General features: G+C 41.1%; 3 protein-coding genes across 5 annotated transcripts; 2 read left to right on the forward strand and 1 right to left on the reverse strand.

The window, feature by feature from the left end:
• Positions 1–26: 26 nt before the first annotated feature.
• Positions 27–10,953, reverse strand: LOC111645579 (lamin-A-like). 2 transcript variants are annotated; one of them, XM_023394825.2, is made up of 13 exons: positions 8,001–10,953; positions 7,175–7,524; positions 5,640–5,796; positions 5,124–5,249; positions 4,845–5,015; positions 4,454–4,579; positions 2,902–3,122; positions 2,510–2,783; positions 2,209–2,316; positions 1,988–2,107; positions 1,784–1,840; positions 741–935; positions 27–628 (listed from the first exon to the last, which is right to left on the reverse strand). In XM_023394825.2, the coding sequence occupies exons 2-13, from the start codon at positions 7,510–7,512 to the stop codon at positions 593–595; spliced, it is 1,929 nt and encodes a 642-aa protein (XP_023250593.1). In that variant the 5' UTR covers positions 7,513–7,524; positions 8,001–10,953; the 3' UTR covers positions 27–592. The 2 variants fall into 2 exon arrangements, with proteins under 2 accessions (XP_023250593.1, XP_023250592.1); XM_023394824.2 differs by having other exon boundaries at positions 741–938.
• A 181-nt stretch (positions 10,954–11,134) lies between these two features.
• Positions 11,135–18,648, forward strand: usf2 (upstream transcription factor 2, c-fos interacting). Of its 2 annotated transcripts, XM_023394940.2 has the most exons (12): positions 11,135–11,342; positions 11,465–11,510; positions 12,239–12,282; positions 12,459–12,574; positions 13,219–13,338; positions 13,828–13,990; positions 14,122–14,209; positions 14,475–14,519; positions 14,878–14,936; positions 15,980–16,071; positions 16,549–16,677; positions 17,212–18,648. In XM_023394940.2, exons 2-12 carry the CDS (start codon positions 11,473–11,475, stop codon positions 17,299–17,301), a joined length of 984 nt encoding a protein of 327 aa, XP_023250708.1. In that variant the 5' UTR covers positions 11,135–11,342; positions 11,465–11,472; the 3' UTR covers positions 17,302–18,648. The 2 variants fall into 2 exon arrangements, with proteins under 2 accessions (XP_023250708.1, XP_023250709.1); XM_023394941.2 differs by lacking the exon at positions 14,475–14,519 and having other exon boundaries at positions 11,136–11,510.
• A 1,734-nt stretch (positions 18,649–20,382) lies between these two features.
• On the forward strand, positions 20,383–25,615 carry tekt2 (tektin 2). Its single transcript, XM_023394939.2, has 9 exons — positions 20,383–20,544; positions 20,646–20,771; positions 21,347–21,552; positions 21,640–21,783; positions 21,916–22,030; positions 23,087–23,194; positions 23,278–23,421; positions 23,511–23,590; positions 23,810–25,615. Exons 1-9 carry the CDS (start codon positions 20,389–20,391, stop codon positions 24,012–24,014), a joined length of 1,284 nt encoding a protein of 427 aa, XP_023250707.1. The 5' UTR covers positions 20,383–20,388; the 3' UTR covers positions 24,015–25,615.
• Positions 25,616–27,268: the final 1,653 nt, after the last annotated feature.

Raw genomic sequence — 27,268 nt, forward strand, 5'->3', positions numbered from 1 at the left:
TTAAAAAAAAATACACATAAGGCAAATTTCTGAAAACATGTTTATTGATATCAGCAAAAATACACAATATTCTGTGTATCTGCAGCAAGGTCGGGGTCAGTTTACTTCAACTCAGCTTAAACTCTTATTCAAAAATAAACATATTTTTTTAACACAATTGAACACAAATTATTTTTCTGCAACCCTGCTGCATCAATATGTTCATATAATGTAATGAAAATCTGATCTAACTGTAAAAATCTGATTTTATGTAACAGCTAGAATAAATTAGCCCAAACTGATGTTTTAAGCTGTTTAAGTGTTAAAACAGCTGATAGGTTCATGTTTTACTGTCAGCTGGAAGAATGGTATAAGTTTCCAATTCTTAATGTCATCAATACAAACAGACGTGACTGATTTAATCACCATTCAAATTCCAGAAAATATTTAATATGCATGCCTATATACAGTATAAAAAAACAGTATAAAATTTTATTGCATACAATTATTTCAAAAGTACATAAAATGAACTTCATAACTACAACTGGTAACTGAAGAACTAGTAACTGAGGGAAATAACTAGGGGAATTTAAGTGTTTCACTATGGATGGGTTCACATGATTGGACAGCTCTCCATTCTGCCTCCGGTCTGAAAATCAACATTTAACAAAGTTAGTATTGCAGTGCAGAACATGTTACATATCATCATAACATCATATCATCATAACTCACATATGAGCTGTATGCGCTGCAGTACCCACCTTGCGAGGAGTGCTGGCGCTGAAGACGTATGAGTGAGGCAGCAAACCCTCGGAGAGGCCACCGCTGCGGAAGGAGCGGGAAGCCGAGCTCACAGAACAGTTGCTGGATTTGTCTGAAGGAAGTCCGCAAGAGCCGCAGACCACGGTCCGGCTCCGCAGGTTGTACTCGCTGTCCCCACAAGTGCTGTGAGCCACCTGCTGAAGCAGAGACACAGACTCAGTACAGGTCAACAACTGGGGGATTAACATTACAATCTTGTCTCCTGCTGTTATTCAGGCAAAATGTTATGTGGAATAATACACCACTAGGAAGACTAGCGACCACTGTGTGGAAGCTCATGTGGATCCAGAAGAAGAAATAAAGGATTAACTGATAAAATAAATAAGCAAATATTGTAATAATCGATTGATCATTTGAGTCATTTTCACAGCAAATGTTTCTTGGTTGTAGATTCTCAAATGTGTGAATTTGCTGCTTTTCTTGTACTTCTATGAAAGAAAAATGAATGTTGTCGTTATTGGTATTTGGATGGCCTCATTGACAGCCACTGTGTTTATCACTAGTTCAGTTTACGCTAAAGAAACATTCCTTCAGATTTCACTTATTTTATTTCACTTATTTATTATTTCATTTATTATTTTACTATTATTCCATCTCATGTTACATTAATGTTTTAAATGTTTTTCATTTTACATCAATGTTTTTAACATGTTTTTATGTTGATTTTCAATCTTTTCATGTGAAGCACTTGGCGCTACATTTCTTGTATGAAAGGTTCTGTACAAATAAAGTTTATTATCATGATTGTTATAATCAAGTCCTTCATACAGGTTGTTGACAGTCTCCCCCTAATATACTTTTCTACTACAAGCACTCAGAGTGATTGTTTTAAAGCTCATTTAATATTTATTTGACGCTAAAAGCACAGTTAAGTGTTGTAGATCTAATTCAATGTACATCAGCTGCTGACTGACTTTTTCTGGTCTTGCAGAATTCTGTGTAATGTGTATATACAGGATGTTATCAATATAATTTATCTCACCATGTCATCGTCTTCTTCTTCAAACTGTGTGCGGGTGACTTTTCTCATCGCCATTTCCTGGAAGAATCATAGTGTTTATCTATTCATTCTCTGACACAAAACTGAGTGTGTAAAACTGTGTTAAAAAAACTCTGTTATAACAGAAATGTGTGCAGTCATAGTATGTTAGTGTCCACCATGTACAGTCCAGTAAATGTTATGTACCTCTCCACTGGCACTGATCAGAGTGGTCTGGAACAAGTCTCCGGTGCCCCAGGAGGGCTGAGTTTTCCACACCAGGTCAGAGGGAGGATTGTGGGCTCCACCAGCACCAGAGGCCCAGATCTGACCACCATGCAGAAGATAGAGTGTGGGGTAAGATATCTTTAACTGTGTTTATCACGTGCTGATTGGTGGTTTTTTAAATGAGTGAAGGTGCTGCTCACCGTGACCCTGTGCCCAGCTTTCAAGGTGAATTTAGCTGGGAACTTGAAAGAGATGGCTGCACCCGATCCCACCTGCCGCCTCACCTGCCAGTTCCCTAAATTCTGATCCTGAAGGAACAAGTTGATGGTTGGAAAAAAAGTCAGAACATCCAGGTAATTTTACACCTCAGCAGAACATGAATTAGTAATCTGCAACTTATATCAAATAAAAAATAAAGGATAAAATAATGTCAGAAAACATCACAAACAAGTTGATTTATCAGATAATGTTTAATTGTCCAATCACTGTTTATCTTCTCACCTCATCTGCTTTGTTGCTGAGTCTGACATATTTCCCATCCAGGTCCACCTCGTCCACAGTGACCCGTCCACTGGCTGACGCCTGCTGGGTGATGCGAGTGCGAGCCACAGCTCCTCCCGCGAAGCTGGAAGCCTCGCTGTCCGTGTCGTTGGGGCGGCGCCTCTTGGCAGGAGAGGTCTGAGCGCTGCAGTGGATCGATCGAGAGTGACCTGCTGATGTAGACGAACGACTTCCTGCTACTCTGGTGGGCGGAGGGCTGGGAGACAGACGCAACCTGCAAGGACAGGCAAGATGATGTATATTAACAGGGGAATAAAAGTGCGAGAGAAAAAAAAAAAGAAATGATGCAAGACTGGGATTTCTTTGAAAAAAGTCATCGTGAGCCGACAAACCTCTGCTCCTCTCCCTCCAGCAGCTTCCTGTAAGCACAGATCTCCATATCCAGAGCCAGCTTGACATCCAGGAGCTCCTGATACTCATCCAGCTGTTGCTGCATCTGCTGCCTCATCTCAGCCATTTCTCTGTCTTTCTCTCCCAGCAGGCGGCGTGTGGTGTCCCGCTCCCGAGACAGGGCGTCCTCCAGGTCCCTCACCTTCGCCTCGCGAGCCGCCAGCTGGATCAGACAGAGGAATCACACAGTTATCGTCAGATCAGAATCACCAAAGGCTGGATACACACAGAGCTTCAGAGGAATCTAACAGGAGGGATTGAACTCCTGCATCTTCTGTAAACAAGATCTTAAACAATAATATAGAAGCAATCAACTATTTTCTTTGTAAAGATATAATGTACTCATGGTGTCCTGAGCAGAGAACTAAGTCACATCCCCTCTATGTGTGCTGTAATCTCTGGTCTTTATTTTGGTAGCTGGTCTAGTAGTGTGTACATGTTAGTGCATGGGAGTCCCTCCTGTTATAAGTTGGCCCCTCCCACACAGGTAACGCCCACAGGTGAGATGGCACAGTGCAGTACGCATCATTCAGGTGAGAGCAACCAACCGGCTCCATCAGTGTCATTCATGTCCCAGTGGATCAGTCCAAGGCTGAATTTCTCTCCCAGTCTGAGTCAGGTTTTACTGAGATGAACAGAACTAAGAGCTGCTAAAGGGTCCAGCTGGACTCAGAATTCTCTTTTCTTCTCCTCCATGTGTCAGTAACTTGATGGTTCATAATGTTACATGTCTGTTTTCATTAGTGACAGCTAACAGTAACAGTAACATAACAGTACAGTATGCTAACAGTAGTATGTTAACAGTAACATGCTAACGATAGCTAACTTGCTGTTACCCATATTAAAAAGGTCCTGACATAATGTTGCTGTTGCTAGCTGACTAACTGCTAGCTTTGCTGTGGAGCATATCACAGCAATGGTGGCGTGGGCTAACAGTTGTGGCTGTATTGTTTTTATTGGCTTTTGTGTTCAGAGAGTAACTTTATTCAGTTGTGCTTCTTGTGTGTTTAGTGACCGCTTTCACCAGGCTTCACCTCGCTGACCGATCTAGTGGCAGTGATGATCATTTTCAGTCAATAAACACTTGTGTGAAAGTGCAATATAAATTTAAAGCTATATAAATAGTGTTATACTGTTTTTTATTAGTGATAGCTCTTGTTAGGATTGACTAAAAAAATGGTCAGAAAAGTGAATTTAGTGTTTAGTGAAACCCAAGAGAAATGTGAAACTCAGCATTATATTTGGTGCAAAAAGGTCACAAGTGACTGAATAAACAACTGAAATTGAGGTTTTTATAGAAAATCAAATTGAAAATATTAAGTTTGTCAATGTATAAAAAGTTCATATGTTCTTGAACATATATTTGTGTGAGGTTTTGCGACTTTTGCCATAGATCCTGAAGAAGTCTGATGATTTTGGTGCAAAGCATTAAGATCTAATATGAGTCTTAACTGATAACAGGACCCTGAACGTGAACTGTTTGTTTGTGACTACCTGCTTCTGCAGCTGGCTGAGCTGAGCAGATGTGGACTCCAGGCGGATTCGTGTCTGCTGCAGCTCCTCGTGTGCTGCTCCCACCAGGTGGCTGCTCCTGTCCGCAGACTGACGGGCACTTTCCAGCTGACAGAGAGAGACAGCAAGGTAAGAAGGTCCATAAGACACATGCTGTGACCTAACACTGCATCGTTAGGTTCATTAGTATCTGTTTGTGAAACCGCACATCTGCTGTGAGTCAAGTCTGTCCTACTAAATCTGATTGTTGCGTTCCTATCTGATGATGTTTTGTGTCTGTTTGTCATGTTACTGATATTTTATCTTCCACTAAAGACAAGTAGAAAACAATAGAGAACACGTTTTTATCTTCAGCATTCAACTGAAGGCCCACCTTGGTATTGTAGGTCTTCTCAACCTCATCCTTGTACATTTTGATCTGCACTTCGTGCTGGTTGCGCATCTCCACCAGCGCCTCAGCCAGTTTGCTTTCAAAATCCTGCTGGTGGCCATTGTCCAGCTCAACCATACGAGACTCGTGGCGCCGCTTTATCTCCCGCAGTTCCTGTTGGAGATTTGCAAAAACAACTCTTATCACAAAAGAAAAAGAAAAAGTGGAGAAAGTGAAAGCTCCTTATTTGAAATGATTCACTGATGAAGGTGAGAGTCTGACCTCAGAGTGGAGGTTTTTCTGAAACTCCAGCTCCTCTTTGAGAGTCTGGATGCGATTCTCTCCGTCCACCCTCCTCAGCATCTCGTCCTGCAGCTGTTTCTTGGCATCGCCCAAACTGGTGTCCAGCTAAGAAAGGCAACAAAGAAATGCACAAAACATTCACATAAACAGGCGGCATAATGAAGACATACACAGTCAGTGGGCAGGCAGTAGGAAGACTGTCCTTTAATCAAGATGTCTGAGCTCAAGCAGCCATGACAGAAAGAGTCTGCCTGCTAAAGCCAGCTAAAGAAAGCCTTAAGATTTAATTTTCACTGAAGAAAACTGTACACGTCCAACCCCACTGCAACAGCTAGTGGTGAAAGTTAAAATAGGGTTGTAACTTGGTCCCTGATGAACTGAGATTTAGTATCACAAAGTGGAAAACATGAGAGACAAACTGAGAGCTGCATGTAGAGAGATTGAGCCCAGATGTGTTTCCACTGAGTGTTAAATTGAGTGTGGGTTTGAGTTTACCTTGGCAACCTGGGCCTTCAGGTCCCGGTTTTCCACCTCGAGGTTACGCTTCTCCCCCAGAGCTGTAGTCAAAGACGCGTCCTTCGAATTCAGCAGAGCCTCCAGATCTTTGAGCCTCTGCAGCGCTCCGGCCAGTTCCGACTCCTTCTTGGTGTTTCTGTAAAGACATCATCACATCAAGCTCCATCTTCCTGGATGTGTTTTTAAGTGGTAATTGAGGAGATTTAATCAAATAGGGATAGACATTCCTTTTTTCTTTTCCATTTAAGAACCAAGAGAAACTGAATAACTACAGTTTCTTCAACACAATCAGATGAAACAAATAAGAACTATTTTTAAAGAGAAACAGGGGAAAGACCTCGGTGCATATGACTCATAGGCCACAGCAATCTGCGTGCAATCCTGTGTATCTGGTAGCCACAAGCCGCAGCCGCTGGTGTTTGCCTGAGGCGCTGCCATAGCAACGGCTTGGCTTTGCCAAACACACAACGGCCATCATCTCAATATTTATGGAAAAATAATGGAGGCAAGACGGGAGCCCTCTAAACACTGCCACGTATTGTGTGTGTGTGTGTGTGTGTGTGTGTGTGTGTGTGTGTGTCTGTGTGTAATGATTACTTTGGTGAAGGAGGAGAAACTTGGGGAAAGAGTTAGTCATCAAGCTCTGGATGTGGCAGCGAAGGAAGGAGACGGAGTGGAAGTCCAACATCAAGCTGCGGTGAGCAATGAGGAGGGTATGCTAAAAAACCAGGGAGTGGCACCAGGAGCGGTGGAACACGGCTCCCAGAGCGTCAGCACAAAGTTTGACAAGCATCAGTTCTGAGGAGCTAATGAGTAACTGTGTTCTGCTGAGATGTTTCAGTGAGATCACAAACACTTTCTCTCAGTCATTGATGTACAAATAGATGCACTTAACTGGGAAGGATTTGGTTAAAGAAGAGGATTTCAGAAGCCTCGAGGCAGCTGTTTCCTCCTGTGACCATCAGATAAACAAAATATCTGAATCACTAGTGTCTTTTTTTTATTTGGATTAAAAAGTACATCTGTTGTATTTCTGACCAAAAACTTTATAATCTCAGAAAACAGGAGACTAGTTAAATCGTTTTCACTCTGTTTTGAAGAAATAATCTTGTTAGTACAGTTATGTCATTAATACTTTCCATTACAGTTTGGTCACTCTGACTTTAAAGCTGGACTATGATGCTTCCCTTTGGCCACAGTGGGAGATAAAAGTATGAGAGTCAGAGGTGAGTCAGCTGCATCACACTTACTCTGTCATTCAGTTACACAATATCTGTCTGAAGTTTGCTAAAATTAGCAACTGTAAGCTACTGATCTTACCAGACCAAGAGAGACCATAACAACAAAGCCTTAAGTTTCAGTTTAATTGTGAATAAAGTACATTTCACAAAAACGCAGGGGTGCTTTAAAGGAGCTCAGGGCCTCTAACGTGATGGGACACCCATAACCCCCCCCCAAACACTGCAGATGCTCTCAGATTTAGCTTTAAACCAGGGTATTGCTCTGTAACCCACCTGGCCTTCAGCTCCTTGTAGTCCTCCCTCAGCTTCCCCAGCTCCAGCTGCAGTCGCGCTCGCTCTTTGGCCACAGAGTCCAGAGTCTGACGGGCATCGGCCAGCTCCGTCTCGTAGGCGGCCTTCAGGCCCGTCAGCTCCCGGCTCACCTCCGACTCGGACTCGGTGATGCGCAGACGCAGACCAGCGTTCTCTGCCTCCAGAGAGCGGACCTTGTCGATGTAGACCGCCAGACGGTCGTTGAGGTTGCACAGGTCCTCCTTCTCCTGGAGCCGGGTGATGCGGTTGGGGGACAGTGGTGTGCTTGCACCTCGGGGAGTGTTTTTGGGTGTCGCCATTGCTCCTATCTGCTGTTATTGTAGAAACAGACATCATTATCCACCTTCTGGATCTAAATCAGGTTGTTTTTCAAGCACAATAAAGCTACAGGATTCAGATATACACATGCAAATACTGGACTTTTACAGAACTCTATGGATGACAGTGGAGAGCTGACCGTGCAGTTCAGTCTACAAATCTACATTCAACATTCACCATTGTGATTATTAAACAAACCTAAAAACACACCATGAATCTGTGAACCTCAATTCAAATAGAACAAAGTCACGACTGCAAATTCAGAGCTGAAAAATAAACATAATTTGCTATAAATAAGTATTTATTACAGAAAAGTCCAACTATTTTATGTACAATTATTTTTTTTAAAAACACATAAAAAGCAAAGAGCATAATTAATGAAAAGACATGGGAGGGGTTATCGACTCCACCCAAAAATCAAAGTAAAGTCGCTGCAACAAAAGATGACAGATTTTACTGCAAGATTTACCTTTTTAAAGCTGAAGAAGAAGAAGAAGAGAAAACTCTGCTCCAAGAATGTTTGTTGGCTCGTCTGTTGATTTTCTTTCTTTATCTCGTGTTCTGAGAGTCTGTCGTTGTCTGGAGTCTGTTACTGCTCTGTCTGCAAACTCATCTGTGAGTGCCCATGTAGGAAAGAATGAGATGGGTGGAGAGGAGAGAGGTTGGCCTCAAGTTTGGCTCAGTAGTAGGTGGCTGTTCCTCTCTTACTCTCTCTCTCTCTCTCTCTCTCTCTCTCTCTCTCTCTCTGTAATGGGTGTGCAGTTTGAATGAATGAGTCACCCTCTAGTCAAATAAATGAACAATGCCATGTAATGCGTACAAGGATAATTTTTTGCAGATCTATTGGCTGAGAGTTTGCGTTCACGTCAAATACAACATTGGACTTAAAACCCTCTGCTCAGACTGCTCCATTAAGTTTAAATGACCAACTTATATCAGAGGTTTTAGATCATTTTAACCCTGAAATACAGAACTGGAGTCACTGAAGCCTCTTTTTTATACAGTAATGCCTCAAGAGCAACTAATCTTATTTTCTTCTTAATCTTTAAATATTCTAACATTAAAACCTCAATAAAACTCTTGATGTGCCACCAAACACAACTTTAAAGTGAACTTCTAGTGGGGATCCCAGTGCTTCCAGATCACAGATGTAAATAAAGATGGACGCAGCCTCTGTGACGTCACTCACGGGTTTCTGAAGAGCAGTTTTGATGCTCAGTGACCTGCTCAACCGTCGCCATCTTGGCAGTACCTGACTCCGCCCCTAACTCCCAGCTAATCCAAAAATGATCAAAGTGGAGCCGTGAGTGTGGAGCTGAGACTTTGGTTCATGCCAGTTTGTGTCAAGCATACGCTCACCCACCTGTCACTCAAAGAGGCCACGCCTTCAGTTCTCCATAACTTTAAGTCTTAATAAAATGTAAACAGGTGAGTTATATAAACAGGTGTCATGAAGGAGGAAATTAGTTATTGAGACCAAAACTTTACCGGGCTGTAAACATGTTTATTTCTGCTGTAAAGTTGGACATTTTAACATGGGAGTCTATAGGGACTGACTCACTGTTGGAGCCAGACTCTAGTGGTCATTAGAGGAACTGCAGGTTTTGACACTTTTTGAGCCTCTGAAGTTGATGCTTGTTCCAGACATACAAAATAAACCAGCCTGTCCTCTGGTAATGTGTATGAAATGATACACTTGGTATCTAGCACACGTATGATAGATGCCATGATAATGCAACATGAGTCCTGCGTTAAATATTTTACTCCATCTGTTGTCCTAGCAGACCTCAGCTGCTGGTTTTCTTTTGCAAACTCTCAAATACTGATTTAATTATTTATTTGTTGGCTGTGTAATTTGACGTGTAATAAATGCTGCTGTGAAAGTGTATGTTTTAGAGTTTGAATCTAAGGCAGTCTATCCCAAACTTCCTGGCTTGTGAGCCCTCACCTCCAGTCATGGCCTCAGTATGTACATGAGAGTAATTCTTCCTTCATATTTTGTTTCCTTCTTAAATATTTTTGGGGAATTTTGTGCCTTTATTGAGGAGTATAGACAACAGAGACAGGAAAGAGAGAGATGGGGGATGTCATGCAGCAAAGGTCTGGACTCTAACCTGTGACAATGTGGTTACATGGTCTGTACTTTGAATCTTAAAGCAGGACACTATGTATTATTGCTTTATTTGAGGGGTGTTCGAAGACCCATAGAGATTACAGAAATTAGAGAAAATATAAAAAACATATTTATTACATATAGTTTAATGTGCACTCATGTCTGCTTGTGATAACTTACACATTCTATCATGTTCTTGTCTATTGCTTCTCTCTATTGTTTTATATTGTGAGATGTTCTGGGCTTTTAAAGATAGATTAATTGGTGTGTGTGTGTGTGTGTGTGTAAATTACTGCTTAATACAAAATTGTTTCTGCTCTGTCCCCTTTTCTTCTGATCTATAAATTCATGATTTTTCAAGCTATTTGAGGGCAGATGTTCTGTGTGCGCCAGAATTGGTCCAAATGCGGAAGAATAGCATCTAACAACCATGCTGATTCGGCCCGTGAACTACATATTTACTGGGCCAGAAGAAAACAAGCATGTGGCCCGATTTATATTCAGCTCATCAGTGTGACTGCATGGCATGGTATTGTATATATTTATATTTTTGTAAATTTCTTCACATTTTTATTGTAAATGTATTTACTTAATATCATATGTATAAATATTTAAGCTATCTGACCTGCAGTATTGCTTGTTTTATCTTTGATTATATTTCCTTTCTTCTTACTATGTTCATTGTCATGCACAATTTCATTAAACATTCAAGGGGAAATGTTTTGCTCTCAGTCTTTCTGTCATTAAATGCTGTGTATCTGGACACTGAGCCTGCGGACAGACTCACACACAGTATCGCCTCCCACCGGCTGCTTTAGATGTGGAGCTTGACTGTCTGCAGAAAAACAACACAACAACACAAGCCACTAAATCACAAACTTCTAATGAAGTAAAACCAGATGAAAACTGCTTCTTTTCGTCTGACACGATATAGAACAGTGAATTGTGAGAAGCATGGGAGCAGCGAGTCGCTCTGTGGCAACAACACATGGACATTGACAGTTTCTGTCATGTGGTTTGTGGGAAAACCCGTATTGGATCTCTGAGGTCACCTGGGCTGAGAACCTGAAAAAAGTGCCGTAGAGGAGCTGGTTGTCAGCGTGTGTCTGATGGTAATTACAGCACGGTTTAAATGCACAGTCTGGAATACATATTAATATATAACGCTGTCTTAAAACTGGAGGTAAATAAACGAGGCGGATTCAAGTTTCTATCCAGAAATAAACCGGGGAAAGACGCGAAAATCATTTCTATCCTCCAAACTCTGCGTCCGATGAGTCACGTGAATGCCACATTACAAAATGTGAAATGTATACAGAGATAAATAAGCAGCTACAGTGAAAAACACTCATTTCATCGCATAATAAAACGAACAAACGAGTCCACTCCGCGTCTTCTTGGGCGCAGGTCTGTGCCGCAGCTTTGCGCGGATAAACAGCAGCTGCGCCGCGGAGCAACAAAAAGGAAACCGAGAGCAAAAACATTCCCAACGCCTTGTTTAAAAGGAGATCATAATCCACCCCGCACCCGTCTGCTCATATACAAGACTAACATTTTCAACCCGGGCCCGGAGCTCCACCGCCGGCGTGAAGCTGCGTTAACACCCAGGCTGTTTTTTTTTTTTTTTTTTGGTTTCCCGCACAGACGCAGACGGCTCCGAGCTGCTCCGCCGCGGCCTCCATTTTAGCTCCTTGCCCGGTCGGTACCTCACGTGTCCTGGACTGTCTTTCTCACATGACCCGTGTGTTTGTCCCCGTGATCAGCGCTTCCATCTCCGTAAATCAGTGTCGTTGAATATCGGCGTTTTTTTACACCCGCAGGAACCTTCATGGATATGCTGGAGCAGAGTCTGGACAGCTCGGCGAGGTGAGAGGCTGCTGGCCGCTTCCTGCTCTGCCATGGCTCCCACCACGGCCTAAAACCTCCCTCCCTGCAGCGCAGGGCTCCGTTAATAAACCCCCCACCGCTGCTGCTGATACTTATAATATCTGTGCACTGCTCGGTGTGGTGGCTCCAGAGTGAACCAGTCTCGGTGCATTTCGGGTTTCAGCATCTATAAAAATGTTTTCAACAGAAAGTGCTCGCCCCTTTGCAAACCTCTAACATCACATCTGCTGTGTTTCATTCACTAAACCAGAGGGGCGAATGCACAACACTAAACTGTCTATCTTCAGTTTAACATGTAACTGCACTGAGTTCCCTCTCCACCTGATGCAGCTCTATTAGCATTAAAATGCTTAAATAAAACTAGGAGGGCGTGTGTTAGAAGTGTTAGAATTATTTGTGAAGTTTGTCTTTAATTATGCAGCAAGTCAAACTACACAGACTTAAGTTTCAATTCTTAAACAATTATAATTATCCTCTTGGAAGTTGCAGAAAACATGATTTCTGTCACGCCTATTACGTTTCACTTTATTTATGTCTGATCCATCACATCCTCATGTGACCAGCTGGGGGCGCCCTTCCGCCACAACCGGCTCCACACAGTGCACACACACACTGATGATAAATTGTCTTATTTCTGGGAAATGTTGGTGTGTTTTTGGGTTCAGTTTGAAATTGACTCACTGGTTTTTTCTCTTTCTGTTTTTTAGTCACGACAAACAGGAATCAGAAGAGGTGGTGCAGTTACAGGAAGGTGGGAAGCTCAAGTGAAACAAAAAAAGTGTTGCAAATTTAACATGAGCTTCTTAAACTCATGTTAAAATGATAAAAACTCTGCAACCATTGTCTGCAACCATGCACATTTGTTTTTTATGGTCCTGCCTTGGTTCAGCATCACAGATGTGAAACTTGTTGACCTGTGTGTTGCAGGAGAGGCGGTGGGGACAGAGGAGCAGACTGCAGTGACCATCGCTGGTGTCCCGCAGACTGCGTTCACTGACCACAATGTGCAGTACCAGTTTCGTACAGAGAACAGTGGAGGACAGGTGAGTGTTGCTTTGTTTATCTTTCTATTTATTTATATATTTTAAGCAGCTTTTATTCTGAAAAGCACTTTGTGTTACATGGTTTGTATGAAAAGTGTTATACAAATAAAGTCTGATTGATTGATGATGATTATATGTTCAGGGAAGAGAATTACTTATATGCAACTTCAGAGCAACCAATTCAGATACACAGGAGGGGAACAGGCTTGAACACAGCACCTACCTGCTGTGCCTAGTTACGGTTGCTAAGGGACGCCCTGTGTGTAGAGTTTTAACCAACAGTCAGTTTAAAGTTGAATGTGCTGTTGGATGAGTCCCAGCACAGGATTGTTCAAATGACGCCCAAATAAATTAAAAAATGTTAATTATTCGAAGCCATTTTCACAGCAGGTTTATTTGTAGCAGCTGATTTGACTGATAAACTCGTGGGAAAAACATTGTAGGTGGATTAACACAGACAGATCTTAGCACCTGATAAGTTACTCAAAGCAAAACAGTAGGTGATGTAAACATGAGGTGAAATGTGGCAGAGATGTTAAAGTGTCTGCTAAGGTTTTTTGTTGCCGTGTCGTGGTTTGAGTTTGTGGTGAAAACCTGTAAAACACCTGTAAGCCTCACTGTGATACTCTCTGCTCTGACCTCAGGTGACCTACCGTGTGGTTCAGGTGACAGATGATCATTTAGAGGCGACAGCTGATGGGACTGGAGCCGTAAGCGTCGTCTCCACTGCAGCATTTGCAGGGGCCCCTCAGGCTGTGGCTCAGGTGAGTTTAAAAGCCCACCTGTTTTTAAAGTAATTTGCATATACAGTATGTGCATATGTACATGTCATGTATAACAGAAGAACTGTAAGACCAAAATGCATTTATGAACCAACATTTGAAAGGTAATATCTTCTAGTTTCTGATAATGTGCTTATTTTGCATGTGAGTACAACCCAGCCCAAACTACATCAGCTCATACATGGTATTATTTTGTATGTTTTTATCCTCACCTGCAAAAAAAGTCATATTTGATAACGAAAAACAACAACAATGAAAACCATTATATTCCTTCTACATCTTGTCAAAAACTCCTGTGCTGTGAGAATGAAGCAAAGGGGGAGGGATGCTCCACATATTGCCTGTTAAAATCACTATGATGATGGTGAATCTTTGCAGTGATCAAACACAGCCTTACCATGTTCTATGTTATATATTATATATTAGTTGTTTACTGTTTGACCGACTTGTCCCTGACTCGACCTTTGCCAGGCCGTCATCCAGAACCCTTTTAGTAATGGGGGTAGTCCTGGCGGGGAGACCGTGGGCGGAGAGACACGTTTCGCTTATTTTCCCGCCGCCACCGTCAGCGATGGAACAGCCACGGCCGTGTCGGTGCAGGCCACCGCTGACCCAACCATCACACAGGCAGGAGGTGAGGAACTGCACCAGGATCAGCTGGTGGAAAAGTGACTTTCAAAATAAGAGACAGGCCAGAATTAGTATCCCCCTTATTTCCATAAGAAATTTATTTTTTCATCGCTGTCATTTCCTTTTTAAATCCAGGTCAGTTCTACGTGATGATGAGCCCCCCCGAGGTGCTGCAGACGACGACCCCTCGTACCATCGCACCACGCACACACACCTACACTGCGTGAGTATAACACAACATTCCTGAAGTTACCTCATCACCATAACTCTCTCCCGCGTCTTTGGTCGACTTCTCACCCTCCACGTTTCCGCACCTCTCTCCCTGTAACTTCACAGTGGACGTTCTTTACCCTCTTCTTTCCCTTTTTTTGGAATGATTAGTTCTGTCATTGTATTTACAAATGAACATACAAAAAAATCATTATCCATCGTTTAAAACATCCAACATCTGAAATCCACACTCTGTCCTACTTACCTGCCATCCCCAGAGACCTTGGTGAAAGCGAGATGTTGCAGCATGGCAGTTCAAACTGGTGAGACGAACTTTCACATACGCCCTCACCCTGCCCCCATCATGTGTTGTAGAGACAGATTCACTAATCAATCATTAGCATCCCTGTGTGGAGAATTATATGTTGACAGGCAGCTATAGTTTAGCAATATCTTATGACTGAGTCCTGTTAGCACAACCTCCAGGCTGGATCCCACAAACTCCAGCCCTTCAGAGGAACTAAAGGTTCAGCCAAAAAACAATAGAAAAAGCCACAAATATCTGGGTCTTTGTCTTTGTGTTTTTAACTTCTAGTTCAGGATACAGTTTTGGTTTATATTAAAAATCTGATGCTTTATTCATAATTTCTTTGTCAAATTTGTTTTGCTGTGTCTTTGCAGGAAGGTGGAGGGTCCACGGGCACCCAGAGATGAGAGGCGAAGAGCACAGCACAACGAAGGTCTGAAACTAATGAGTGTTTGAAACTATTCTGTCGTAAAGGTACCATATGTAAGGATGTGAAGTAATTTGCAATTAACTGCTTTTTTGTTGCCAATGCTGTGAACAGATTTTAATGTTACTTAAATAATTAGACATTCCCAGACTTTCTCAGTGGCCTATATCAGCCTGTTGACTGATTTCTATGTAGAGGACTCTGGCAGAATTGATAAGGAAGATCCAAAGGATGTTCTGGGCAAATCCTGGTGGGCTGTAGGACCATCAAAAAAACTCAATAAAGTTTTTACCCTTCCTGTCAGTCCCTTTACCGGCCCTCTCTATGTGCCTGTCATTCAGAGTGAACAGGCAGGTCCAGGGCCTCACACTGCCTCTGATAAACGTTCCTTCCCTTGAACTCCCCAACTTCCTTGAGCTGTTATGTCGCTGCCCGACTCTCGTCTGCTGTCCCAATTAATCCCATTCAAAACTCCACATGATCTGGCAGTGATAGAAGGGTAGACTGCTCCGTCTTCTTCTTCTGGTAATCCTTAAATTGGCACTATCCAAGCACCATTCAGGCCTGATTTGTCCCCATATTACCTTTTTAAGGAGAGTTTACTTATTCTGAAACTACGTAAACTTATGTATTTTCACTTACACTCCAGTTGCTCTGCAGACTAACTCAGGTCTTTGTTATTGGTAATAAAGATCTTTTACTATTTTCAGTTCTTGTCTCATGTAGTTTATTTCTGAGATTGCAAACCCCACCTCACTCTCCTCTAGTCTGACCATCAAATCACTATTTCGGCCACCGCCCAGAATGTTCCCTTGTGCCTTTGTGCAATCCCTCGCGTGAGCAACAGGATGCTGTTCATTTAACTGCCACTGGTGTCATTAATAACAAAGGTTTTCTGAATGTTACACATAGAACTTTTAATTTTGTGTTTGTTACAGATGGTTGTTGAACGCTTCTGAATTGTCCTGTAAATATTACACAGATAGTAGTTGCATCTTAATGCACATATACATGAACAACAATGAGTCTATTTCTTTCTTTCTTTGCAGTGGAGAGAAGAAGAAGAGACAAGATTAACAACTGGATTGTTACACTGTCGAAAATCATCCCTGACTGTAGCGTGGACAGCAGAACTGGAGCGGTGAGTGCTGCACACAAATGAGCTCAGAATATAATGTTTTCTAAAAGCCCAATATATTTGACAGAGGTTTTTCACAGGTTCGATATTTTGGGCTGTTTCATGTTTGTGATGGTTTTCAATTTGTATCTGCATTACATTTTCTGCCCTCCGTGTCGTCACATTGCTTATATCCAGACTCATGAACCCGACCCTCTGTCCTTTCACCTAATGCACGCTCACATAACTGATTCTCAAAATCAAACTGAAACCAGGTGTAACCACAGCCAGTCTATGTTAAAAATCATTATTCATTTGATCTTGTTCCATATGAAACCTGTAGTTTGGCTGTTGAGTCACTGGAGGAAAGTTTAAGGTTTATGTGAGTCACAGAATGGGACAGAAAAACTGACAGGTTAAGATGAAAACCTAGTAATAAAGGAGCTGATCAGTGATTTTTACCACATGTGGTGTTTTATCCAAATCTGCTGTGTTCCTCAGAGTAAAGGAAGCATCCTGTACAAAGCCTGTGACTATATCCGAGAGCTGCGTCAGAGCAACCAGCAGCTGCAGGAGAGCTGCAAAGAGGTGGAGCGAGTCAAGATGGACAACGAGCTGCTCAGACAACAGGTTAACCTCCCATTCAAACCTGCCTTTACTTAACTGCACTCGGCCTGATTTGGATACACAAGTCTAACTTTTTATTTTGACACAAAACAAAAATTAGAGAAGCAGGCGTGTGAATGTAATTAATCTGCCGTGTTGGCAGGAAAACGTCTGGGCAGTTTTAGTTCAAGCTAATTAAACCCAAAGTTAAAGGATGTATTGTTGCATGGTACATACATATACACATATACACACACACACACACACACACACACACACACACACACAGACTATTTTTAACTTTAACACAAAGCTGTCTTGAGTTGTCTGATGAAGTGAGCACTCACAAGTCATAAACATCCTTAGCACGCATCATAAAATTCAAAGTGCCAGTATTCTGTAATTAATCACTTGTGGCCACAGTGGTAAGAGTTAAATAAATGAACACTGACAATTCACATTCTGTTTACAAGGATGAAAGTGAGTTGAAATTAAACCCACAGCTTTGCTCCTTTTCTCTTCCTTCCTCATCTAATTATCTGTTTTGTGGTTTTCCAGATCGAGGAGCTAAAGAATGATAATGCACTGCTTCGAGCACAGCTACAGCAGCATGGGGTAGAAGTCAATGGAGATGCAACACCACAGTGATTGTGGACTGGACACGTGTAATGACACAAACACAAATGTCGCATCCTCCCACCCACCTGAACAATACCAGGAAAGGAATTACAACGACAGAGAATTTCCATCTGAGATTGGACGAGAGAAAGACGCACAGGGCTCGAGAAGAACACTGACGGACTGCAGACTGAACACGTCTCTTCCACCTCCAGCAGTTTAGAGGCTCTGAAATCCGTTAACTGTAGCTGACTGAACGTCTCGCCTCTGCTTCAAAGGAAAACGACCTCTGCACAGCAGCACCACGCTCGCACCAAACTTTTTCTTTACTTTAAATTATGAACCTGCCACAGAAAATTTTACTTTTATTGATTTCACCTTTTTATCTCAACACAGACTTGTTTTTTTTTTTTTTTTTTTTGACATTTGCTGTTTTTCAAACTACTAAATGTGACCTGAATGATCACTCTCATTTACTTTTAATTTATCAGTCTTCAAGGAACCTGAACACAGAAAAGAATAGGAAACGACAACAAACAAATAACCGGTAAATCAGACGTGTTGATGATGCTCATCACTGTCACTAAGGATAGTTTTACTGTCACTCAAGCTTGTGTATATATATATATACAGTTGATCTGTGAGCAGTTATCTGCCTCTTAACACTGACACTCCACAAACACAGCCCAATGACAGTAAATTCAAAAACTATAATACATCTCTGACAGCTTTGCCATCACAGACGTGGAGGTTTTTGTTTTTAGTCCAAGGCCTTAATAGAAGCCTGTTGGAGAATCTAGGTGTTAACATAGCTCAGGTAATTGGGATAGTGCACTGGCAACTGGTTCCCAGACTCAATGAAGTCTTTACATATATAGAGTTTAGTAAAAGTCTCCTTTTTGTCCCCTTTAGGTGCAATGTACAGATAAATGAGAATATGGGGATGATTTTCAACCTGTAAGTCATTTTTAATGGGCATTAAAAAAATATGGTTTGTTTGTATATCTGATAATAGGTAATTGGTGTAATGCACTGAAACAGAGGTTCAGTCATGTGAGACCGGCCTCTGTTTGGCCTCCCACCAATCATGCTGCATTTGAATGGACACGCAAGGTGGCATTGTTTTTGTTTGTTGTTTTTTTGTTTTTTTCACTATTCCCTAACTCTTTACAACTCTGGGAACCATTGCTGCTGACAGAAGACCATAAAAGAGCCATGGTCAGGAATGTGCTAAAGGTAGTTTGGATGTGAGTGATGATAATTGTAACTAACCAGCTTTTGTCTACACTGAAAGTCTCCACAGCATGGAAATATAACCACTGGCATGACTAATTCTGATATTACAATAAAACAGAAGTGTGAGCGCTGTTTATTACAGAGGGTGTCTACATTTTATGTTTTTCAAGACACCACCGAGGTCGAATTAAAATTTTTATTCTCCATTTCCATATTTTGACTTCATTTAAAATGAAGTACATAATGCCACTTTTAAAAATGGGAGCATAACGTTTTATGTTTTTACGTTTGTTATTTAAATTGGAAAATTTACAATCACATACCAGTTTTAAAATAAAAGAAACATAAAAAATTCAACAAAAAAGACGAATAAGAATAATACTGAAAAGTATTATACTTAAATTATAAGTGGCAGCCTTCTTCAGACAAACATTTCAGAATAGATATTAACTGCTGATATGGATTTCTTGTTTCTCAAAAATTTGAAAGACTCATAAATTCGACTCAACGTTCAAGATCAATTTGAAAATACTTTTTTTTTTAAAAACGGATTTATTGAAGAAGTTTTGGCTTGAGAATATGAAATTCCCTAGTAAATTCAGGAGGTTACCAATATTGCATAGATTATCCTTATATTCAAAATAAGTGAAAATATTTTTCAATTCAATGTCAATCACGTGTTGTTTTAACTTTCAAGAATGTAATACAATATGTGCAATCGTAGAACAAATGAGTTATGATTTCATTTATCAATACTCATAAATCATGAAATGTACAGGCTAACTAAAGCTTTTTTAAGCTAACAGTAGCTATCATGGATGTATTATGGTAGCAATGTAACTGCTCCTCGATGACGCCATAAAGGATCCCGAATCAACAAAAACGTCATGGACGTCGACATAGCGTTTGAATTATTAAAAGAGTTTCAGTCGCTTCGTTGCCTAGAGACGGCAGGGGTAGTTGTTGCTATAGGAAACCTGGTCCAGATAAACCAGCACGCGCCGACTACTTGAACATTCTAGAACTCCGGTGAGTAAAAATTGATGTGAGGAAACTTCGAAATTATATTCAAACTGGTTGTCGCAATGTTTGAGATTCAGTTTTAGAAACGGCGACAACAAGTTTGAGAAGCGTCAAGTTTTGGAAGAAAGCGTCGCTTTACGGCTTTACTTCAACAAGATGAAATAACCATTGAGCTCAAATGAGCCATTATATGATAACAGTGTTTGTAGTAATAATATGACGAAGCCTTTGTTGCTGTTTTTAAAACTCTTCAAGTCATCCTATTGTTTTATTGGAAAAAATATCTGTTTGACGTGCTCTTTATGTCTGTCATGTTATTATGTCTGTCCTTAGAGAATCAGTTTCCCTGAGGGTCTCACAAACTTCAAACACCTCATTAAGTTAAACAAACACCTCAGTAAGTTAAAATGCTGCAGTCAAACTTCTAATTAAACACATGAACTGCGCATGTTGAGGTGTACAAAGATTTCACAAAATGGACATAATTAAAGCCAATGCAGAACTACGTCATCCCCATAGAGTCCATCAGTTTTGAGGGTCAGTGAGACTTTGCAAAGGACATGATGATGTGATCATATTTTTAGTGTCAGGGATAATATACTTCTTTTTTATCTTGGGAGTGAACCTTTTTTATATGAATTAGGAAGCTCAGTTGTTTCTTTGAAATAGTTTATTGAGTGGTATTGAGTGTACATGATTCAGAACCTGCTACATGATACAGAAGCTCCTCTGGACCACATCTGTTATGTTGTGAAATTTAAGGATATCAAAATGCTTCTGCAAGAGAGTAATTGAAATAAATAGCTGTACTTGATGAATACAGTGATTGGGATGTTCTCATGTTGCCGCAGCAGTAGAATGTCTGCACTTCCTGCAAAGCCCGGCCTTCACCTCAGTGTGTCAGAGTGGTACAGCCGCAACCACCAGCTGTCTGCCACTGCTCAACACGAGCGACTTATTTCTAATGTGATCAGACAAGATGGGAGGTCGCTACGCAACGAGACCAACTGCAAGGTAGGTTCTTGTGCTGGAAGTACATACACAACGAAGCCTGTATTTCTCCACACTTCATGGATCCGCCACTCACCCATCTTCTTGTTACTTTTGTTTTGCAGACGACCTGGGATGAGAGTGACACCTCTCGCAGGTTGAGGGACAGGGTTCTGGATGTTGGTCGATCGAAGGACGTGTTGGAAACCTGCGCACAGAAAGTGGATGAAGAGATGGAGGCTCTGACCCTGGTAATTGTCCAAAAACCTTAAAAACAACAGAGAGCTTGTTTCATTTTATGTTCATAAGCGTACAAAGCTTTTGGCCCCCTAAATTCTTAATAGTGTGTTTCTCTTGGGGGAAGTATCAATATTCTTTGAATCATATAATTTAAAAGTGAAGTGGAAGTGGCTTTCTCTCAATAGATAACTAGAATCACCTCCTTGTGGGTGTCTGCCCCTCCACTCAGACTAGTTTCAGGTTACATCTCTGTTTATCCAGAGTCATGAAATGTGAACCATTTGTGTGAAATATTGTCATAATTGCTGTGTGAAGGCGTCAGTAATGCCAAAACTGTGTTTTGTGAGGTCACCATGACCTTGACCTTTGACCTTTGACCACCAAAATCTAATGAGTTCATCCTTGAGTCCTATTGAATGTCAAGGTGTTACTGAGATATCGTGTCCACGAGAACGGGATGGACGGACAGACAACCTGAAAACAATATGGCTCCTGCTCTGACTATCTGCGGCGTGGAGGAATAACAAACTGTGGAAGTGCTGAACTCACAGTAAATTAACATCAGCCTTGGTGTGTGTTGGGTCAGTCTAAGGAGCAGACCGAGCAGGCCCTGGCTGCAACTGTCATTCCTCTGGAGGTCAGCACAGAGTGTGTGACGCTGAGGGAGGGACGGCGAGGGTGCGAGCTGGTCGTCGACCCCGTGGATGAGCAGCTGAAGAAAGAGGTGGATCTGATCGGGAGAGTCCAGCAGGTTCTGCAGCAGCACATAGACAAGGCCTTCGAACAGCTGAGGTGAGGAGCTCTGTGCTGTGACGTTAAAACAGACTGTTTTCAGTTTCTGATTCTTCTCTGACCTCCTCTCTTTGTTCTTGTCCACAGTGTTTTGCAGGAGGCTCGACATCAGCTGACCTCTGACCTCCAGAACAAGATGGACACTCTGGACATTGACATGTCCTGCCTGTCACTTACAATAAAGTCCCCTCAGATCTCCCTGAAGACCAACCCGACTCGCATACCATCAGGGTAACCATGGGATGAGGCTGTGCATGAGATAACACACAAAGTGCTTGTTGCTTTGAATTTTACAACCACTACTTCCTGGTTTACTGATTCCTCATTAGCTAAAATGTAGAAATGTCACTGTTGTTGTTGTAGCTCCTCCACCCCCCAGGAGTGGCTCCAGTTCAGCCAGTATAATGTATCTCGTGCCCAGGAGGCCATGCAGGTGTCCCAGCAAATGAGGGAGGACATGAGTCTCACCAGAGCCCAGGTGGGTGTGATGTAACCACACCTGGCCACATAGTATTTATAATATAAATACTACGTGGTATTTAAGGTGGAAATAAGTTTCTTTCGTTTTTGCAGATTTGTTCCCTCTGGAAAAACCCAACAATACAAAACAACAACTTCAAAGTTATAATCTGTAACTTTTCCACATTAAAATGCCTAAAAACAATTAGACCTATGTTCTATATGTTGTTGAGTTGTGCTCTTACATTATCTCAGATGTTTCCATCATGTCTCAAACCAGAGGAATCTATGATTTTAATGATGGTAACGCTCCATTTCATTGGTCGCCTGTTAGTGACATCATATCCTCTGTGATCATGTGTCAGTGTGTTTGTCCGACAGAAGCTCAACATTGACTTTTATCTAGTTTTAAGCCACATACACTTTTTACACCTTGGTGGTTTCCAGCTCTATATTTGAACCAGATGAAGGATTTTAGTCGTCGGACGTCTGGATCTGAAGTTATCAGAGAAACAAGCTGAGGAAATGTTAGACAGCTCAGCTCCCAGCTGCTGGAGACGTCCTGTCCTGTGTGTGCTGAACTGTATCCGAGAAACACTGACTTAAAATGTGGAACTGTTTTATTCAGTGTTTTTACTGTCTTTAATCCCCTGGTGTGTTTGTTATGAAGAGGAGGACACCTCTGTGGATAATTCAGCTGCTGGTAAAAAGCTCTTACAGTAGCTGGAGCTTACAGTAATGGTGGTGAAGACAACAACTCCCATGACCCTACGCTATTTCATGACATCACCCAACGCCATCTTTTCTTATTATTTTGATTGAGAGACCCCTTGAGGCAGAAGATACAGACTTTGGGTTTAACACAAACCTTTTAGCTCAAGACTTAATAAAACAAATACTGACGCAGGGTATCTTAAAGGTTGTTCTTTCTTAATTCATTCTTTGGTTTTCTTAACTGTGTGAGAATATGAGAATGTCATGCACCAATCATTCCTCTCATTTCTTCTGTAGTCAACAGTATTTGACTGATATGACACTTTGCAGTGAATCCTTTCTCTTAACGTCTGTTTCTCAGCTGCAGAATGAGTTGGAGACTCAGCGGAGGGCCACAGAGTTTGCTCTTCGTAAGCGGAACCACCACGAGGAGCAGGCCCGAGATGAGCTGGAGTGGCAGATAAAAACTGTAAGACATCTAATATCTTCTAATGTCAGGTGTGTATCTTTTTACTGTGGCTTCTGACACACAGTGTTTCTAATCGTCTGCAGACTGAAGATGAAATGACAGAGATGGAGAGCGACATCCACGGACTGGATACAGATCTGCAGGCGAAGACGGCCTCCCTGAAACTGGCTCACACCAGACTGGAGAACAGGACCAACAGACCGGGCATGGACCTGTGCAGAGATGAGGTTCTGGAGCAGTGGAGGTGTTTTAATAGAAACTATAAGAAGCCTGGCCCTGGTCCTGATTGGTTCTCTTCTTTCCTGTTTGTTTGCAGGTTCAACACGGCCTCGTTACTGAAGTCAATCAGCTGGAGGCCACGATCCTGGCTCTGAAACAGAAGCTGTCTGAGGCTCAGTGAGTCTCAGTTTAGATAATAGTTTATCCACATTTTTATTTTCCTGTTCATCAGCAAAAAAAAGTCTTTTTTTTGTCAACCAAGGTTGTCAAACATAAATCAAACATATTTAGCATAAAGAGACAGAAAAATGACTAAGTAACATTCAGGGAATTTACAGTATCTCTTAAAATACATCTCTGTCATCCTTGTGTTCAACCCTTTCCCTCTCCACTCAGACACTCTCTGCAGAAGATGAAGCTCCATCATGGCCGCATGCTGCAGGATCTGTCCAGAAAACAGGAAGCTTTATCTCTGGAACAACGGAGCATGAACACCCGCACCCACTTGACGTCAGCCTCCTGCTCCGGCAAAACCCCGGTCCTGCTGGTCCCTCTCACCAACTCCAGTGGGAGGAGCAACCTGCAGCTTCTGGCTCAGTAACAAGACGGTCTGTGTGTTTGAAGGGATCTAGTGGAACAGATATTCATTTTTAGCCTCATGTTTTTAACAATCTGAAAGCAATGGACACCACCAAAATGTGCTGTCCATACTTGGATGTTTCTATTAATATCTTAGCGATGATACAGCATAGAACTATGGTTTTAATGTTGTTAGAATCTGTGGACTCTCCACTTCCCCTTACATATTCTTATGAGATCGTACGTGATTCACATCCTCTAACATTTTGTTTAAGAGTGAGAAGACGACATTACGACTCAGCGATTTTACAAAATTTCATTTTAAGCATTTATCTACTATTTTACTCACATGTTGTGCTATTTTTCTAACTCGTTTCAAGCACCACAACAATCCATCCACATCAGTAAAAGTTTGTTTTCACAAGAGATTTGAAGAATTTCAAAAACCAGGCTTCAATTCTTCAGCTTTTGGGCCAAATTATCTCTTTGCTCCACGACAACAAGGCACCTCATTATAGAAAGAACTGAGATTGTTCTGAGAATTATGATGTAAAACACTTGGGTATTATGTTATATGCAAGTATCAATGATGAATTTAAGAAATAATGTAGAAATCGAGAAAATGCCCTTAGACCTCACATGCAGTTCTGAGGTCTGAACGTAGTAAATAAAATGCTAAAAGATGAATTAATCATCTTAATTAGTCATTGAAGAAAAAAGCAAAAGAATTTCCTGGACTTTATGTATTTATTTCAACAAGAACCGTTGCAAGAATTATTCTCCTGACTTGTCAAGACCCTTTTCTTCTGTGGGTAATTTGCTTTTAGTTGTGATCAGCTATGTATTTTATGTGTGTTTAACTTTACTTATTTTTTACTAAGTAATCTTGCTTGGATATTTCTGGCATCTGAATGTATTTATTTATTTGAGATTGTTTTTTGTTTTTTTTTAACTTTATTGATCACGTAGAGAAGGAGCTCACGTTCATGTGTGGTAAAGTCATTACTTTTATCGACCATCATCTTTAGTGGCCATGTTTGGCCTCATCGTGTTGTTTGATCAACTGAGGCTGCTTGGAGAATGAAGTCAGTGATAATGATGTGAACTTTGACTCATACAGTAAACACACAGTTTAGATTAAAAAAAAACTAAACAGGATCCTAACACAATAAACCCTCGTAACTCTCACCTGCCTCAGTAGTAATGTCTTCAAATGGATGTGTTGTGTAAGCCTCTGCTTTTTATGAGAATTTAAGGAGAGAGAGAGAGAGAGAGAGATCTGTTTTAAATCATCACTTGTCACAACATCAGTAAATCATAGTATACTACTCTATATTTCCATGTTGAGACCAGAGAAAACTGAGACAGCATTTCCCAATTAGCATTTGTTGCTACCTTATTTTATGCAAGTATATTCTCTTCTCATTTAGGATTACACTGTAAAATATAACTTTTTGTTTCAACTTAAAAATATAATAAAAGGGCTGCTCTAACATTTTAGGTTAAATAATAAAATGTTATAATGATTAAATATTGCTTGTTGTGTAAACTCTTCTCTCAGTTTGGTTGATTTAGATTTGTTCATTTGTTGAACAGCCAAGCTCGTTGTTTGATCTGAATCTAGTTGAGCTTAATTAAAATTGTCTGTTGTGTAAAGCCTTTGTCTTGTTAATTTATTTCATTATCAGCCGTGACAGCAGGGCTGGTTTTCACCTTGTGTTTGTCGTCATGGTGAAATGTCCTGGAGACAGCCACTGTAGCAGGAACGACCACAGAGGGGGTTTTAGCACTTTGGTAGGTGTTCATATGTCTGGACAAATTTTGTCACCGCAATATCATCACCACAGCACAAGATACAGTCACAAAACATTACAGGCGTGTAGCTGACATCATAATGAAGGCAGAACATGAACCATGAGAACTGGGTACTCATGTAACCTGAGACTGATTTGCAGAAGGTGGTTTGATTCCCAGCTCTTCCAGTCTATATGTCAAAGTATCCTTGGCCAAGATACTGAGCCCCAAATTGCCCCCTACACATCAGTGTGTGAATATGTGCTATATGTGTAGGGAAGTGCTGTATGAATGTGTGTGTGTGAATGAGTGAATGTGACTAGTAGTGTAAACCGCATTGAGTGGTTGTTAAGACTAAAAAAACATACCATACAACATTTACCATATCCATTTCCATACACTATACATAGACAGACACATAAATTCACGGGGGTTAAAATGGACAGACAGATAATTCACAGACAAACTTAATTATTTATTATTATTATTTAAAAAATGCATGTGCAAGTGTGATTGTAGATACTTAAGTGCAGTCTAATAATGTTACAGTGAAATAAGAAAATGTAACTTCATTTTTTTTTAGCTTGTTGTATCTGTCTGCAGCACAGTATTTGAAACCAGTTGTTCTCAGTTCAGTTTGAACAAGTGGTTCAGCTGAAGTTAAAATGTCATGTGACCTGTGACGTGGTGAGCCCTGTGTTTAAATGTTACCAGAGAGCAGAGGTAACTAGGAAGTTTTTATAGCAGAACAACATACAATGCTGCTCCCTTTGTTGAAGACTATCCCACCTTTTTATATAGGATGCAATGATGAGTTAGAAAAGTTTCACCCTTCATTGATTGGCAGACTAAATGCTATAAAAAAAATTAAAAAAAAATTCGAAACATCTCTCTATTACTCTCTCAAAAGTTCTTTAAAATACTCAACCAAAAAATTTGCTCCTTTATATGGGGAGGGAAAGCCCCGGGAATCTGTAAAAACTCTACTTTAGAGGTGCAAACTTAATGGGGGTATAGCATTGACTGTCTTTGGTTTTTACTACTGGGCTGGTCATATCCATAAGACTTGTACTGGCTTCAGTCCCATAATACTCCTTGGTGCAGGCTGGAGGTGCTGTCTTGTACCTCATCTTCCCTCTCTGCTCTGCTACTCTCCTCCTTACCAATGAAAATCAGACAGAATACAGACAGTCCAGTAGTTTTTACCACTCTAAAGATCTGGCAGCAATTTAGACATTATTTTAGGTTCTTATCTGCATCAACCTTGGCTCCAATTTGTAATAACTATTTATTTCCCCCTTCATTGTTAGAGTCAACGTTTTCTCAGTGTTAAAGAAAAGGTATCAAGACCTTTTCAAGATTTATGTGTGGATGGGGTTTTCTCCAGTTTTTCTTATCTAACGTCAACATTTGGACTACCTCAATCTCATTGTTTCAGATATTTTCAAATAAGACACTGTAACTTTCCCAGTTTTCCTTCAC

The sequence above is a fragment of the Seriola lalandi genome, unplaced genomic scaffold (assembly GCF_002814215.2).
Source record: "Seriola lalandi dorsalis isolate HSWRI2012SDOR001 ecotype SW California unplaced genomic scaffold, Sedor1 jcf7180002054954, whole genome shotgun sequence".
Lineage (NCBI taxonomy): Eukaryota > Metazoa > Chordata > Actinopteri > Carangiformes > Carangidae > Seriola > Seriola lalandi.